The sequence below is a fragment of the Halyomorpha halys genome, unplaced genomic scaffold (genome assembly GCF_000696795.3).
Source record: "Halyomorpha halys isolate HHAL.00 unplaced genomic scaffold, Hhal_1.1 Scaffold349.1, whole genome shotgun sequence".
Taxonomy (NCBI): Eukaryota; Metazoa; Arthropoda; class Insecta; order Hemiptera; family Pentatomidae; genus Halyomorpha; species Halyomorpha halys.
The window spans coordinates 655,850-672,469 of NW_027109825.1; the positions used below are offsets into that span (position 1 = coordinate 655,850).

A 16,620-nucleotide genomic window follows, 5' to 3' on the forward strand; every position below is an offset into this window, starting at 1 on the left:
TTAACCAAATAATTCATTTTATTTCAGTGCCATATATACACATTATAATATAATAATAAAAAAATATCCATAATTAAGTTACAATAATAAAAGACAGAATTGTATTAAGTGTCAATAATACAAACATTGAAATAATTAACAAATGGTTGGTTGCTGAGACAAGAATTTATTATAGTATTGGATTCACATAGTCCAAAACTTAATTATTTCTGGATTAGTTTTATTTTAAACCTAAGCTCATCCCAAAACTGACTGGTCCATAATCAAATCAGAAACCCAGCAACCAGCCGAAATTTTGCTTGAAACAAACCCTCAAGGAAAAAAAATTTCCCATTATTAACAATTATACTTGACTTGAATGCACTTTATAAAGCCTTGAAAGGCAAAAGATATATAAATTATTTGATATTTTACAAAAATTATTAAATATTATAGAGAAACTCCTCTTAGCAGATAAATTTTATTAAAGTGAACTTTGTCTAATTCCTCCTCAAAGTTTACAATAAAAAAGTTCTGTGACTCTTTTCAGAGATTTCTCTTATTTAAATTTCTTTGCATAAGTACACTAAGAGGCCAAAAAAATTGGCGCCCAATACCTATTTGATATAACTGAAATTAATTATAAGAGAGATCGATAATAACAAGTAACTTTTAACTTATCAATTTAAAAAAATAAATATACAACAAAGAGTTATTAACATTAAATGATAAATTAATAACATTAAAATATATAAAAAAGGAGCATAACTACATCAAATTTTTAAAGATTTACATATTATAGAGAATGATGAGTCAAGGTTAATATTTTGATCGTAAATAAATACATCTCAACATAATATTAATATACCAGCTCATTCCATTTGACAGATCGAACAATTAATTCTAAACTTTGCCCTAACTTTTTTTCATTATCATCAGTTCTATGATTAAAAAATATATTACTTTATATCACGATTTAACATTAAATTCAAAGGTTCAAAAGAAAATATTAAAAAAAAAAAATTGAGCAAACTAATTTAAATAAAACTATTTATAACAAATTCATATTGAAAATCAGCCAAAAAAATAAGAAATATATAACTACTTCTCATTAGAAATAATTTCTTCAATATACGATCTGTTTTTCTGATCGATTAGAATCGTATAGGACTAAACAATTGCAGGTCTAATATTTATTTAGTTTGGCTATTTATTTCATTATATTATTAGATAGATTCATTGGGTACTAAAGCATCGTCCCGATCCCTCCTGAATAGTGCCCTAATGGTAGCAAAGCTGGGCAACAAGTCATTGTAAATAGCCATTCCAATGATCAAGAGTACGAAACCAAGGATCTGAAAAAAAAAATTAACAATCAATCAATCTTAAAATAATATTATATACTATAGTCTATTTATATAGAGTGATTATTCACCTCCTAACACAACTGTTGGTCAAGTAACGGAACTTCCTTAAAAAAACTACACCCAACCTTTTACCAACATATTTTAGCAAATTTACTCTTACTTAAATGCTCTTCTGTTATATTTTAGTGTTATTGGTAGTTATAAAGATATAGAGCACCATATGAAAAATTAATGTTTTATAACATTTTGAAACAGCTGCCATTTTATTTTTTTTAGCTTTATTTTTGTACAATATTCATCATCTACATTTTCATCGATTTCATCCGATTCTATATTCCTAAGGTAAACTACAAGTTAACAACCCTTCATGGATAGTAGTGGTACAGTTTTATTTTTTTAGTTCCAAACAATATTTTATGTTGAAAATTGTTTAACATGAAATAGTTAAGACTGGTCACTACTAAATAAATATTTTCTATTCGAATTAATACAGTAATTAGTTGTATATGTTACTCCCTAGAATAAGACTTTTTTTAAACATTCAATATCATGAAAATCTGCTATATTAAGTGTATGCATGCTTCAGGGTAGTATCAAGGAGCCTGAAGGCAATAAAAAATAAATAAAATGTTATTTTCAGGAGTCGTTTGTTAGTTCTTGCAATGACAACACATGTTGTGATTCTGATCAGAACGGATATTTTTTAATGACGGAGACCATTTTGATTAAATTATATTAATTATTAAAATCTTCTTGGGGGTAATTATTTACTTTCACTCCCCTAAAAAAGGCGGAAACAATTACTTCTTGACCAGACTGAACAAACCTTTTAAAAATTAACTACCTTAATTTTTAAATGAAATTCAAGAGAGAAACGTATTACTAAAGGATCAAGAATACATTCCTATTTGAAAAGAATTTAAAGGAAACTAGAGGAAACAGTCTAATTAAGTCGACCCAATAAATACAGGAGAATATTCGGATTGATATCCAAAGAGCAGATTAAGAGCTAAATGTCAAACCTCAAAATTATATCTATGGGAAAATTAGGACATTAATAGACATAGAAAAATGGGATCATTAGATGTAATTTGTCAATTAAGAAATTTTATATCCCCCCTCAAACAATTATAGCGACATCCTATATTTGTATACACAATATATGTTATTGTATGTATATGTTTTTTTTTGAAAAATGAATTAAAACATTAAAATGTATATTATCTATTAAGTAAATATAAAATAAATGCTTCATTTATAGATTTTCTGGTTATAGATTCCAATGACTGCTATAAATATATAATATCTAAAATTTTTACTTTGTAAAATGTATTCTAATATTAAATATCTAACATTGAAGATTGTCAGAAAGTAGAATTTCATATAGGAAAAAAAGTACAAGGATACGAGAATAATGTCGGTCATAAACATCAAAAGTGTTAAAAGTCGATATTCAAAGTTAAACTTTAACTAAAGTGAGAAAGAAGTAATCATGAAGAGAAAGAAATTTTTCCTCTTAAAAGGCGGGTCATATTATAAACTAACCTATATAGTTATCAACGTACAGTCTAGTTAAGATGTAATTATTCCCGCCTTTTTTGGGGGAGCTAAAGTAACATATTACCTCCTTGGGTTCACTCAGCCTCATAAAGCGGGTATCCTTAATTGAAGAAAAATCTGACAGCTGAGCATTATCTTGAACAAATCACCTCCTTGTATAACCGTTGCTCTAAGTAGCTATTTGGATTTGAGCGATCATTTTCAGTACTTAACAGTCTTTATGACAACATTTACTGCTGCTTCAACAGTTTTAATTTACCAGGTCATTATTAATTATTGTGTAATCTATTATGTCTTCTTAGTTAATTAAATTAATAGATCTTTTCAAACAATATATATTCTGATAAAAGGTAATTCGTGATTTTAATGAGAATTTGATTGCAACTTTTAGGTTTTATAAATGGTTGTAATTGAATGGACACTTCCTGGCAGAATGTTTAAGACTTAAGAACACGTGTCTTCAGTGAGAACACTTTTAAAAGCTTAATTCTTGCCCACAATATTGATTCTAATATTATTGCTTATATTTAGAATACTTTTATTTTTTTATAATTTATAATCATAAATACTAGATTTACTAACAGGATAAATGAAAATAGTATTGCTGCCAACAGATACATCTAAAACTTGTTATAAGTTAGTATAACTATGCAAGTATATCTATTTGTAGTTTTTTATCCTTAAAACTGTCATAGATCAAATTTCCATGTGTATAGTATATTTAACAGATGTTTTAGTACAATCAAAAAATAAAAAAAATTATATTTGAATTTACTAATCAAATGGTTAAATTATTAAAAACTACTACTAATGACAAGCAAATCTATTTCAACCAATAATAATCAAAATAAACTGAATGGATGAAACTCTGTCACGAAGAGGGCACAAAAATTGCTGTCGCCATAGCCTTCTGAATCATGGTAACAGCCATAACCTAGCAAAGCCAGTGAATGACAAGACAGATGCAAGTGTCGAATTAGGCCAAGGAGAAGGTAGTTTTCATCTCTTGGACCACAATCAACCCCCAGATAATATTTTGAAAACTACTGTCGATGATTACAGAACATTATATCAAGAGAAGCATACCAGTCAAGTAGTACAAACTGATCCTGTCACCTTTTTAGATACGTCTTTCTTCAAGGACTTAATAAATAACAATAATCAAACTAATGCTTCAGTTCAAGCGACGGATGATTCTTCCCAATGCACGTCTGTATTCTGGAGGTACTTTTGGTACACAGTTCAAGCTATAGTGATACTCTCGTTCATGTCATATTATCACACATGCGTACTCAGTTTTTGTAAGCACGTGGGATCGTCAGGGTTGTACACGACTGTATCCGAGTATATAACTCCTCAGCGACGAATTGAACAGGAATCTCTACATAATAAAATACTGTTATTTTTGCACGATATAACCTGTGTTATAACTGAGTTTATACAAAAAGTTTTTAAAATTTGTTGAAAAAGTGAGCTGGGATAAATGAATATAATAAATGGACAATCTATCCAGAAAATATTTTATTGCTCTAAAGAAGTAAAACAGGTTGATAGCTCCCTCAGCTTATTGCCTGTTTAGTAAAGCTATGGAATTGTAGAACTAGTCTAACCAATACAATGTAAATAAATATAAATTTGTACAAGGAGATTACATAATTTAATCCGAGTAATTACTATTATTATTATTCTTTATTTTTGAAATTTTAAATATTTGTCTTTTGGCATGTTGTGTAAAATTGTGCTCCGATAGAAAATCCCCATTCAGAATTATTATGAAATCATGAATGGAGAAGCCTTTAAACAAAGATACTCCTAGTGTGGTAAGTAGAGTTGGGCTAAATTAACTATAGTTAAAAATAATAGCTAAAATTATCAACAGGTAAAAATAATAGCTAAAATTTCCATGGATACGATATTTATCAATATTTCATTCATGAATAAGAGTCGTATCCATGGCAACTTTAATTATTAGTTTCAATTATAGCTAATTTTTTCCCATCTCTGGTGATAAGTACTCTTAATGTAGCAGATCTCTGCTACAGAGGCGTTTCAGTCTTCTTGTCAGATCTTGTGTTACTGTCAATCAGTAATGTTTGTACTCATAGGTTCAAGTGTCCAGCAAGTGAGTCATAGAAATTTTTATATTGTACTTTCATTGTGTCAATCACAAATAGTATGTATAAATCCTTCTGTAACGAAAGAGCGTGTAGGGTGAGGTGAGTCCAGTACCAGAGAAATTTTGACTGAAATATTTAAATGGCCTAAAGGTAAGATTTTTGTAGCATTAAAAAAATTAATAACAATATTAATTTTTTTTAATGCAAACATCATAATTTTTTGATACTTAAGACAGTCGACCATTGTTGTCAGTAATAATCTAACACGATAAATATTGATTCATATTTCAGGGACTTTGTTTAAATTAAACAAAAATTTAAAGCAAGTGCACTCAATGACACCTTAATTTTTTACGAAAAAGAATAATTGAAACAATAGCACACGTACAATGCCATTTTACCACTACTATAGTGGAAGAAAGATGCTAAGCCTGACTTAATGTCCAAGGTAATCACTTTGAACGACATTTAATATAAAGTCTAATCTACACATTTCTTTAATAAGGTAGTTGGAACATATATTCATTTATTTATTATAACCTAAATAATTATATAAATCGAGGGATTTGAACAGAAAGTCCTCTATACAATTACAGCAGAAAACTGGGATCAGAGCCTTGACGCATGAAGGAGAAGAATGAATAATGAACTGCTCGTGCTTAAGGAGGTTAAGATGGGTGGGGCATGTGGCTTGAAGCAATCCATCAGGACACCTCTACACAACAACGCCAGAATAGTAGGTAACCGACCACGTTGGAGGCCAAAAACCAGATGGATAGACAGAATCAACAAAGATGAGAAAGAGGCTGCATGCAGCAAACTGGAAAGCAGTAGCCCAAGATAGGCAGGCGTGGAGAAGGCGGGTTCGGGCGGCCAAAGATTACAAGGTCTATAGAGCCAATAGAAAAAAAATTAAATAAAAAATAACACCTAAATAATTAACAATAATGAAAACCTTTAGATCTGAATCTCTTTTAAGCAAAGTGTTAATAAACCTATCTTCATAATACATTTTTTCTTATTGGAAGAAGATAGTAGGAACCTTAAGAAGTATATTGTAGGAAGATAGTTTGAGTGCCAGTCAATAAAGGTCCAAAATAGTAAAAGAAACTATTTTATGTTAACCTAAATCAAATAGTTTTTTACTTTACTGATTGCCACCCAACTATCTTAATACAGTAGAACTTTTTTGCTAGTTTAGATGTCCTTAATTCATATTTTGAATTAGGACATTTAACTCTGAATAACCCCACATTGTGTAAAGAATATCTTTGTTATATATTCATTATAAACAGCGCATCACGGAAATGTCATTGGGAAGGAAGTGGGGAAGCTTTAGGATCCTGAGTCCTATTGACGAGAATCTTCTCAGGGCAGTGTGTTTGCCTTCAGGATGAATATTGATAGAGGTACTACTGACTACAGAATGCTAACTATTGTATCCACCAAGGACCATTCCTAGTAATATGAATGCCACAGAACATTTCTTCTGGTTAGGGCGTTACTGACTGGCTCAACAGTCAAGGGTGACTGTTGGCTCGAAATTAATCATTATTTTATATAGATGTTACTGAATTAAGAGCATGTTACAATAAGGTTGGTGGATCAGTAATGGACTAAATAGTAAGTAAACACTTAAAAACTGAACCAATAAATAAATATTAAATTGAACCAGAATCAAAGTTAAAAGGACTACTTAAGTATGTATCTTAAGCCTACACAAATTAATGTCTAATCGCGAAAAAACAATTTTTTTTTGTTCACTAATTTACAATTTAAAAATATATATAAAATACAAACCTGTAACTCGTGGAATTCCTGCCATTTGACACACAATGAAAATAAATAAATAAAGAGGATTCGAACAGAGTCAAGTACCATCCTTGTTGTTGCGGACATCTCTTTCGTAACACTAATACCAGCAAAATTGAAGAAAGCAATACTGATTATAGTGCCTAGAAAAATATAAATTATTAATGAAAATTAATAATCAATAATAATTATAAAAATAATTAATAGAAATTACAGTGGAACCTTGCTATAAAAAAGATCAGAGAAAACAATGACGATAAATGTGAAAGATGCAGGCCATGACATGTAGATGCTTCAACAGTGAACTGTTGCACCTTATAAGCACATAATACAACCCTTATATATAAATTATAACTAGTATGTTTTCTGTTTGTTGTTCATTGTATCATCTACCCGTTATCTACCCATCAGTTTTTATGATTCATTTAACTAGTCTATTATCAGTGTACTAACAAGCACTGTCATACTGTCTCACTATTGCGATACTAAAATCATGATAGATATCTGTTTGTATGACATTCGTAGCCAAGGAGGTCAAAGTGTCTACCTTAGCAGCCTTATAAAGGGAGTGGTGCTGGTTCGATCATAATATATCAGATAATCACCTCCTCACACAACAATTGGTCTAGTACTTTCTTACAAAGTACTAGTAGTACAGATCTATTATTTTTTTTTTTTTTAATAAAAGAAAGAAGATTAATCTCAAGATTATATAAACATATAAAATACACGGATAAGACATAATATGAAACTAATGAAGAATTAAAAATTGAAAATGGAACGGAAGGCTGAAAGTGAAATAAAGATAAGACCTTGTAGAAAAGAAAAATAAAGAAGCTGAAAGTATGAATTGATAGTAGAAGTAAAATACAGGAAAATTTGGAGGAAGAGGGTAAAGGAAGAGTTTGGTTGAGAAACTCTTTATATGTAATGAAATTGTAAATGTTAAAAAAAAAATAAATAAAAATAAAGACAAAGATTTTATACCAGTTAAAGCTATAGCAATCCAAAAGTTGTTATAAATTTGATATAAAGCATCAGGAAGATCTTCTAATGCACCATGAGGATTAGTAGCTTGTGGAACGTGTATGAAGTAAAACGGAATCAACAATATGCACAGCGTGACAAAACCAAAAATACCTGAAAAAAAAATTATAAACAGATTACAATCATTAATAATAATAACATAATATTAACTATAATTATATCATTTGAAGATCAGAATACATAACCTTAAATCTCAAAAACAGCAATTAAAACTATCCAAACTGCATTTTGTCAATTTAGGCATCACCAGGTAAGAAAAAATAAAAATAATTTGAATGCAGATCAGAGACAGTACATCACACATCACATCAACAGTTTAAAAAAAATGACCAAATAGAGATATTACATCACAGTTCAATATATTGTGAGAGATATGCAGTACGATTGTGTTGAAATCATTTAGTAGTGATTTTTTATTATTTAATAAAATATAATATAAGTATATCATAAAATATAAGATGTAATTTTACTCTTTAACCAATTTTATTTCTTCTTTCCTATTTTATCTTACCGGCCATTCTTGGCGGTTATAATTTCCTGTCGATCCAACGTGTTTTTGCCCACTCTCTATGGGAGAAGCTAAAATTCAACTTCTCAAGTCAGAACCACTCTCTGCCTGAGCTGTAAGTTTTTCCTCTCACATCTAATATTTCTTACTTTCTTTATTTCCCACTCTCCATATTTCTTCTTCATCTTTCAATTTTTTTTTCAAGTATAGTGAATTGATAACGAGTTATTAACTTCTACACAGTACGGATATAATACAGTATTATGTCATTATTATGATAATATACCACTATAACTAAGTACAATATTATTTCTCACTGCCTCAAATTCATATTGAATAAAATTTCACACTGCCTTGTTTGGGTGGCAGTAAAAAAAGTAGCCCAAATAGTACTAAACTATTTATTATACAGCAATGTTTCGCCTCACTTCACCAGGGCAGAAACAACACACAAAATCTAAGAATATTGTAAACAGCGTAAGAGCATGACATGAAATATTCTATACTCTACCCTCTCCCTTTTCACAGAATTCTTAATTTTTGAATTTTGTTTTTAGTACTGATAGTACATGAGCCCAGGGCAAAAAAGTCTGATGTTTCAACCCAATTTTTGATTACTTTAATGAAAACTATGCATAATTACTAGTCTAAATTGATGAGTCTGCTAAGTATAATAAGGAGGAATACAAAATGGCAACGGTTTAAAAAGGTTACAAAAATTAATTTTTGATCCCGAGATCCATATCTTTGAGACTAAGTTAAACACCAGAAAACCTAATAGAACATCATTTAAATTGGAGTAAATTTGATAAAATATGAGCCTGAACTATTTATATTCAGTAATTTCCATGATATAGTTTTTAAAAAGCAAAACAAGAAATATATACTGAAAAATCAGTATTTAGTGAATTTATTGAGAGAAATCTTTATTTTATAAATACACAGATGTCTGCCAGCTCTAAAATTAAAGGTAGTTTAATGTGCTATAAAGTAGATTATGAAGTTTATCTTTATAGAAGTAGTAGCTGTCATGATATTTATAAAAATAAATTAACAAGATGATGATTTCTAGTAGTTCAGACAAAACTGTTGGTTTATAAAAAACCAAATCAGTTTTGTCAGTAACCATTAGACGTACATATATCTGCCAGCACTAAAATTAAAGCTAGTTGAATGTACTATAATATAGTTTATAATGTTTATCTTCGTAAGGGTTAGTAGTTTCATTAGGTTTTCCAGTGTTGTAGGTAGTTATAATGGTATGGAGCTCTCAATAAAAAAATATTTTTTTTTTAACATTTTGAAACAGCAGCAATTTTTTATTCCTCCAAACTATACTTGGCAGACTCATCAATTCTGACTAGTAATTATACATAGTTTTCATAAAAGTAATAAAAAATTGGTGTGAAATAACGTAACTTTTTTCTACTCTTGGGCTCTTGTAATATACGTCCAGCAATGTGGGGTGAGATGAACATTGGTGCATAATAAATAGTTTTTGTTTTATTTGAGTTCTTTTATGACTTTCACCCACACTATCTTATTTCATTCATTCAGACATAGCCTTTTGGAAAATACATTTTTATTTTAAATGAACGATGACAGCTGCAATAGTTAATCAAAATAATTATTAAACTGTGAATCTGTCAAAGGGAATGATAATAAAACTCAAAGCTTTTGATGAAAAAAAAATATATATATGTAGATATAGTTGACCATAAAGATTTAAATATAAGATGGTCAGGGTTGCGGTAAAAAAAATTTAGGTAATTTATCCTAGCTTAAATTACCTTATTGTATCTTATTGTTGTAATATTCTCAGTTTTCTTTTTTTTGTATCTTTTTAGCCCTGATGAAGCCCTGCAAAGTGGGGCGAAACGTTGGACATTAAAATAGTTTTAAACTATTTGTTCTTTTTTTTTTTACTACAACCCAAACCATCTTCTTATATTTAAAAAAAAAATATTTTTCTTCAGAGTTAAATATACTTTAAAAGTGAAAATTTAATTTAATAATTAATTAATCCTCACCTTCCCATCCAACAGCTTGCAATGGTGGAATATCTTTTCCATTGACGAATTTTTCTTCAACTACCATTTGTATGGCAACGACAACTTGTGCTCCAAAAATTATTAAATCACCTTTAAAAAAGAAAAATTATTCCTTCTGAGAATTATACTTGAAAGAATAGTATAGTGCAAAAGAATCATCATCAATTAGGTCAAATAATTATTAAAATTCAAAACATAAAATAAAGGCTAACTCAATATGGAGATTCAATATCAACAGTAACAACCATTGCTTTCATACTTTCCTCCATTGATCAACAGAGTTATTTATCGCAACCAAAATAAACCATACAATAAATAATTATTTATTTTATGTAGAAATTCTAAACTAACCAATAATAACATTACTGCCACCAGGTGTATCATCAGAAGTGTACATAACATCGCAGAGCCCAACTACCACTAAACCTGAAAGTGTAAGAACGATGCCAATCCACATTTTCAAAGTTACTTTTCTGCCTAAAAATATCACCGACAACAGAGCAACAAATACAATAACGGCTCCTGCAAGAAAATAAATAATTTATATAACTATCAGAAAAGAAAAAAAATGAATATCACAAGCAAATTATTAAAATAATAGCTATTAATAATTAATATCAAACTAACCTCGAAGCATCTGAAAACTACTGGCAAAAGTAAAATTAAGACCAACATACATAAGCGAAGTTCCTATCATGTCGCACATGGCAGGAGGTAAAAAAATGAAAGGATTAAAATTTCTATTTCCTTTAACCAAATCATGAACATCCTCAGATCCATCCTAAAAAATGAAGATTAAAGAGTAAAGAAGAAATAATAAAAATTAATTTTTTTTTTTACCATTAAAAAAAGTTTAAATAAATATTTAGTAATTGTTTTGTAGGAAGTCGATGTTGTTTACTCAAACACAGTTCACGATATCTTTCAATTATCACATTTCAACACAAACACAAATATTTGAACAAAGAGAAATTATGCCAGATAAAAAAAATACAGTAGTGTTATGTCAACACGTGGAGTGTGTGATTACTTCATTGCACTTTCTTGCACCAAATATTACAAAAAATATAATTTTTATTTGTTGAATAAAGAAATTTGGTGATTAAAATAATATGAAAATCATGAAATTGTATAATAATATATAATAGAGATAAGATTATTTCAACAAATTCTAATAATATAAGAACAACATAAAGCATAACAAGCTTATCTCAGGATATAAACCCAGTCATCAAGATTTAAGCCTACTAGTCTGACAAATCAAATAATTTTAATCCTGATTTTGTTCAATAACTATCAAATATCAATATTATTATTTTCTTTTTTATAAATCCTTTATCTTCCTGAATTATTATTTTGTAATATAATCCAAGATATATGTAGCTCTCACTCAATTAATCAGTTAAACAACAGGTTTAACGATCATTATGTTCAAAGAGCTATTGATGTGGATCAAATGTTGAGTGATATATACAGGGGGAAAACTTAATTAAAAAACAACAAAGTTGTGCTGCCCAAGTTCATTGGGTTGCTAGCCACACAGCATACTTATTTTACTCTAATCAGATAATATTTTTGATCTTATGATAAATAGACCTAACGAGTAAACAATAATAATTATAAACAGTAATAATATATAATAATAGAATATGATTTTAAAAAAAAATTAATTAATCAAAACAAACTATGATATCAACTTTATATTCTCTCCCCGCCCGCCCCCACGAAACTGAAGATCTATTTTCTTTTTACTTTATAAATAAAAAAATTTATATGAGGTCAGGCCATTTAAAGATACATCCTCTGGGAAAGTGATTCATAAATATTATTGGAACCCAGGAAGCTACCATACTGGCCCCCATTTTATCACTGAACTGCTTATTTATTTACTTTATTTTTTATTTAATTTTATTACTTTATTTGAACATACTAATCGAACACTCATTAATATTTAAAAAATAATATATTTTCCAGAAAAAACATTTTACTGATTATTTTACTAGAAGTATATATAACATGTAGGGAATACCTTGTTAAAATAGTAGAAATGAAAAATAAATTAAATATTGAGATGAAAATGTTGAAAAATAAAACTGACATTTTTCACTAACTTCAGAAAAAGTATGTAATTTTAAAAAGATTAAAAGGATTTTTTTTTGTTAGTATTACTTTATACTATGATAATATTATATTTAAGTACAGTTTAAAGATTAAACTAGAAGTATTAAGATCGTAACCACAATTTTAATTTCTTTTTTTTTTCCTTTTTTTTTTTTAAATAAAATCAATTTTACCACAAACCAGCTATTATTTTTACAAACAGTTCTATGAAATAAAAAAAAGTAAAGAATTCTGATTTTATTAAAAACAGATAAAACTAAGATAAAAACTCTTAATGTTTTAATTTGAATTACAATTATATTGAACTGCCAAAAAAATAAATTTAATTTAATTTTGAACAGAAATAATGATTAAAACATAAATTTTTCCACACCCAAAATATATTTTGTTCATTAATTGATGATTTTTTAAAAACTATACTTATAAGTTGATAGTTATACACATTATCTCTATAAAATAACAGTTAGCTTTGGATTAAAACTTAAATTAACAGTTACTTCTAACATTAGGATAATGTTTAATTAAATTAAAATAATATTTGAAAAAATAGAAAGCACCATGAATCAACAAAATATATACTTTATACTTATATATATCGTAACTGTTTTCATTCTTAACATTTGCTATTTTAAATGAAATTAAGGATAAAAATAATAAATAAAATGTTCAACATCAATTTAAAACTTTCCAAAAATCAATTAATTATTTTATTTTAATCATTTTTAGTAATAAACAAATAATCAAGAAATGTTAAAATTCAAAATAAGATCAATATAAGAAAATTTATATATTGGGTGATAGGATTTTATCAAAAATCCACTATATTTCAAAATGAGTATTTTTTCCTCATGAAACATGGCAATAATTTTAAAATATTTGACTGAAAAAACAAATTTAGTTTTTCATATATTGAATTAACTTCAGCTTAATTTTAACCTCAAGTTTACAAACTGAATCTCAACCACAGTTGGTTATCTTTTCAAAACAGTAGAGTATAAATTAATTTTCACTAACAATTCAAATTATATTTATAATAAAATAGGGATGATATATCAAAGTTAGAGGTCCCAGGAGTTATTATTTCAACCCCTGCAATATTGTTCAGAGCACTTAATTCAGTTACAGGTAGCTTTGTCAAAATTATAGAACATGTTTCTTCGGCTACTAAAATATCTCCAGTAGTAATTGTCTATAATCATAAGAAACATATTAAGAGGGGTCTGCATGCCAATAAAGATTGAGCTTAAACTGCTCTTGATTTTTTCTAAAAAGGATTTTCATTTAAGAGTAATTTTGAAACATAGACAAAACAAAATGATGTGAAATAATATTAGGAGATGGTCTGGGGGTGCGGTAAGTAATTATACTTATTTATTTGTGCTGAAAAATAAAAACGAAATAACAACCTTAATTCAGAGAAAAAGAAAAGGAAAATAATAACAAACTTCGAAATATATATAAGCATAAATTGTTATTATAACAGTAGATGATACTAATGAACTATAAAATATTATATTGTAGAGGTAATAATTGAGGCATGGGTATGGAAAAGGCTGTATGTGCCAAAAAACTACTTTTGAGAAAAATGAAAAAAAGAAACAGGTGACTGGCTACGATTTTTGTACAAAAATCACAGCTCTAGGAACCTTATAGGATCTTCCAGCGGTTTCCAGTCGATGGGTGCTGATTTCTTCAACTTATCCCATCAAAATCTTCCTTTTACATTCCCATACCTTAATTTGTTTAGTATAATTACTTTATTATTACATATATTTCCAAGTTTATTTGTTATCATTTTCTTTTTCTCTTTCTCTGAATTAAGTTTGTTAACTCAATTTTGTTTTTCAGCCCTGATGAAGGCCTGAAATTCAGGTCGAAACATCGGCGTAAATAAGTTTTACTTATTTGTGTATCATTACTGCACACACTCTCAACCATCTTCTCCTCATATTGAACCTACAATCAGCTATTAACACCTCATTAAACATATAAATAAAAAAAATATTATTTACCTGTTTCCTCTTCAACCAATAATAAATCGCCTTAAAACACAAGAGACACAGAAATTCACCAAAGAACATACAACAGGCTTGGAAGAATGGATGATTAAACTCCCTCGGTTCACCATTATCAGAACCGACTGATTTCATAAGATTAGCCCACCTGACATTAAAGGAAGAAATAAATTTAAACAAGTGGCATGAAAAAACATCATCACAGTTAAGTTTCTAATTGTTCTTACTTTGTACTTATGGTATTGATGGACCCTGTCGCTACCAAAATAATAGCTATTATAACTTGTTTTGAAGTCCAACCCATGTTTCTCGAATAGGAACTCAACTAATGAACCAATTATTCTTTAAAACACTTCACTTAGAATTAAAGGGCAGATCAATCAATAAAAGACATAATATTAAACTATGTCATTCAACACAATGTCATTGTTGCTGAATAGGGGCCCAGAGACATGTAACAACTGAGTAACCTGCCCCCTCCACTGATCACACAGCACTGTCCTTATCACCAAATTTAAAAATCCAATCGAATCCTTTTGTTTTAAATTAGGAACGAACCGTTTTTTAATTAAAATTTAACTGTGATTTTCGCAGATGCTTGAAAAGAACCGGTTTCTTAGAGAAGAAACATTATTTTCTTTTTTTAATAACAGTTTCTTTAAGAACTGATTATTAAAACAAACCTGTTATTTTATTTTCGAACCAGTTTTTCTATTACTTTTTTCTAAGCTCGAATTTAATAATGTTTTTTTTTTCAAATAACTGATAAACAGCTTAGTCTTACCATCTTTTGTTTCAAATATTGTAAAAGGACCTCTATACGGCCTGCCGGAATGACAGTAAAACTAAAGATGGAGGTTCAGATTGATCGTATAAGACTGAAAATTTTTAAATCCTATTATTCAAAATTTGAAATGGATGGGTGGCTTCTAATTCTTCACTCATATCGTTAATTGTACTTTTATCTTACAGGAAAATGTTGAAATTATAGCTAAATAAGCTTTCTTTTTTATTACTAATCGAAAGAGATTGTACAAGATCCATAAGAGACCTCAAATATGCTCAGTCATCATTCTTTTGAATGATTCAATCACACAGATCACTTTCTTCGTACCCTTTCTACTTCAAATTTTGAATGATCGGATTTCAAATTTTTTTCGGTAATCTATCAGTAATAAACATACCAGCTACTCAAATTTTCGGGAGTTTTTATCTTAATGGGTAATTGTTGGGGATCAGTGATTTTGGGAAAAATGGCTTTATATATAGTGCGCTAGTGTAATGTCGCACAAGTCCTTCGACTAGTTTTTTAGTTAATCATTAGACACTTTTTCTATTACTATAAAGTTATTATTTTTTCTTAGACATTGAATATTAGAACACAGTCGCACGGGATTAATTTATTTTTGATGCATTGCCTGAACGTAATTTATGGGTCTTGAGAGGATTTGTTTTTGGGGCCCGAGTCGGATTTATAATTGGGGTCTGGGTGGAATTATTTTCGGGGCCCCTGATTATTTTTGGGACCCGGGTGGATACAATTTTTTGAGGTCCATGGTAGATTGTTGTTTTATTTTTGGAGATCCGGGACGGATTATTTTTGGGGACCGTGGTGGATCCATTTTTGAGACTCGAGGCTGATACAATTTTAAGTGTTTGGGCAAATATATAGGAACAATGTTTTCCCGTCTATTACTATTACATTTGGTGAGGCTGATATGTTGCGACAGTTCACTGTTAAGGCTTATACGTATAGACGTATATACGACTGTTAGTCAACTGACATTACTTGTACTATTAACGATCATGCCAGACCCAGTGCGACATTACTGTCACGATAGTTTTAGTGTCGTGTCAGGGAATGCAGTCATAAATATAATTATCAAATAGTTCTATCATGTCAGTGGCCAACACTTTTGATGCAATAACGGAAACTGTATGATTGTTCAAGGTCAAGGCATAAACATGTGATAGTTATAGCAACTTTAAACATAACAGTTGCTATACTGACATTATTTGTACTATCAACTATCACGGTGCGAT

General features: G+C 28.9%; 1 protein-coding gene across 1 annotated transcript; it reads right to left on the reverse strand.

Annotated features, from left to right (window-relative positions):
- Positions 1–15,076, reverse strand: Tango9 (transport and golgi organization 9). Its single transcript, XM_014421950.3, has 8 exons — positions 14,805–15,076; positions 14,575–14,725; positions 11,069–11,222; positions 10,793–10,963; positions 10,421–10,531; positions 7,823–7,975; positions 6,824–6,978; positions 1–1,334 (listed from the first exon to the last, which is right to left on the reverse strand). The coding sequence occupies exons 1-8, from the start codon at positions 14,879–14,881 to the stop codon at positions 1,206–1,208; spliced, it is 1,101 nt and encodes a 366-aa protein (XP_014277436.1). The 5' UTR covers positions 14,882–15,076; the 3' UTR covers positions 1–1,205.
- Positions 15,077–16,620: the final 1,544 nt, after the last annotated feature.

What these genes read in the sequence shown, in the direction of transcription:
- Tango9 (XM_014421950.3), bottom strand. Translation starts at nt 14,881, where the DNA reads ATGGGTTGGACTTCAAAACAAGTTATAATAGCTATTATTTTGGTAGCG. An exon ending in GATTGCTATAGCTTTAACTG is followed by an intron (nt 6,979 to 7,822) that starts GTATAAAATCTT and finishes ATATTTTTCTAG; the next exon opens with GCACTATAATCAGTATTGCT. An exon ending in AGGAATTCCACGAGTTACAG is followed by an intron (nt 1,335 to 6,823) that starts GTTTGTATTTTA and finishes TTTTTTTTTCAG; the next exon opens with ATCCTTGGTTTCGTACTCTT.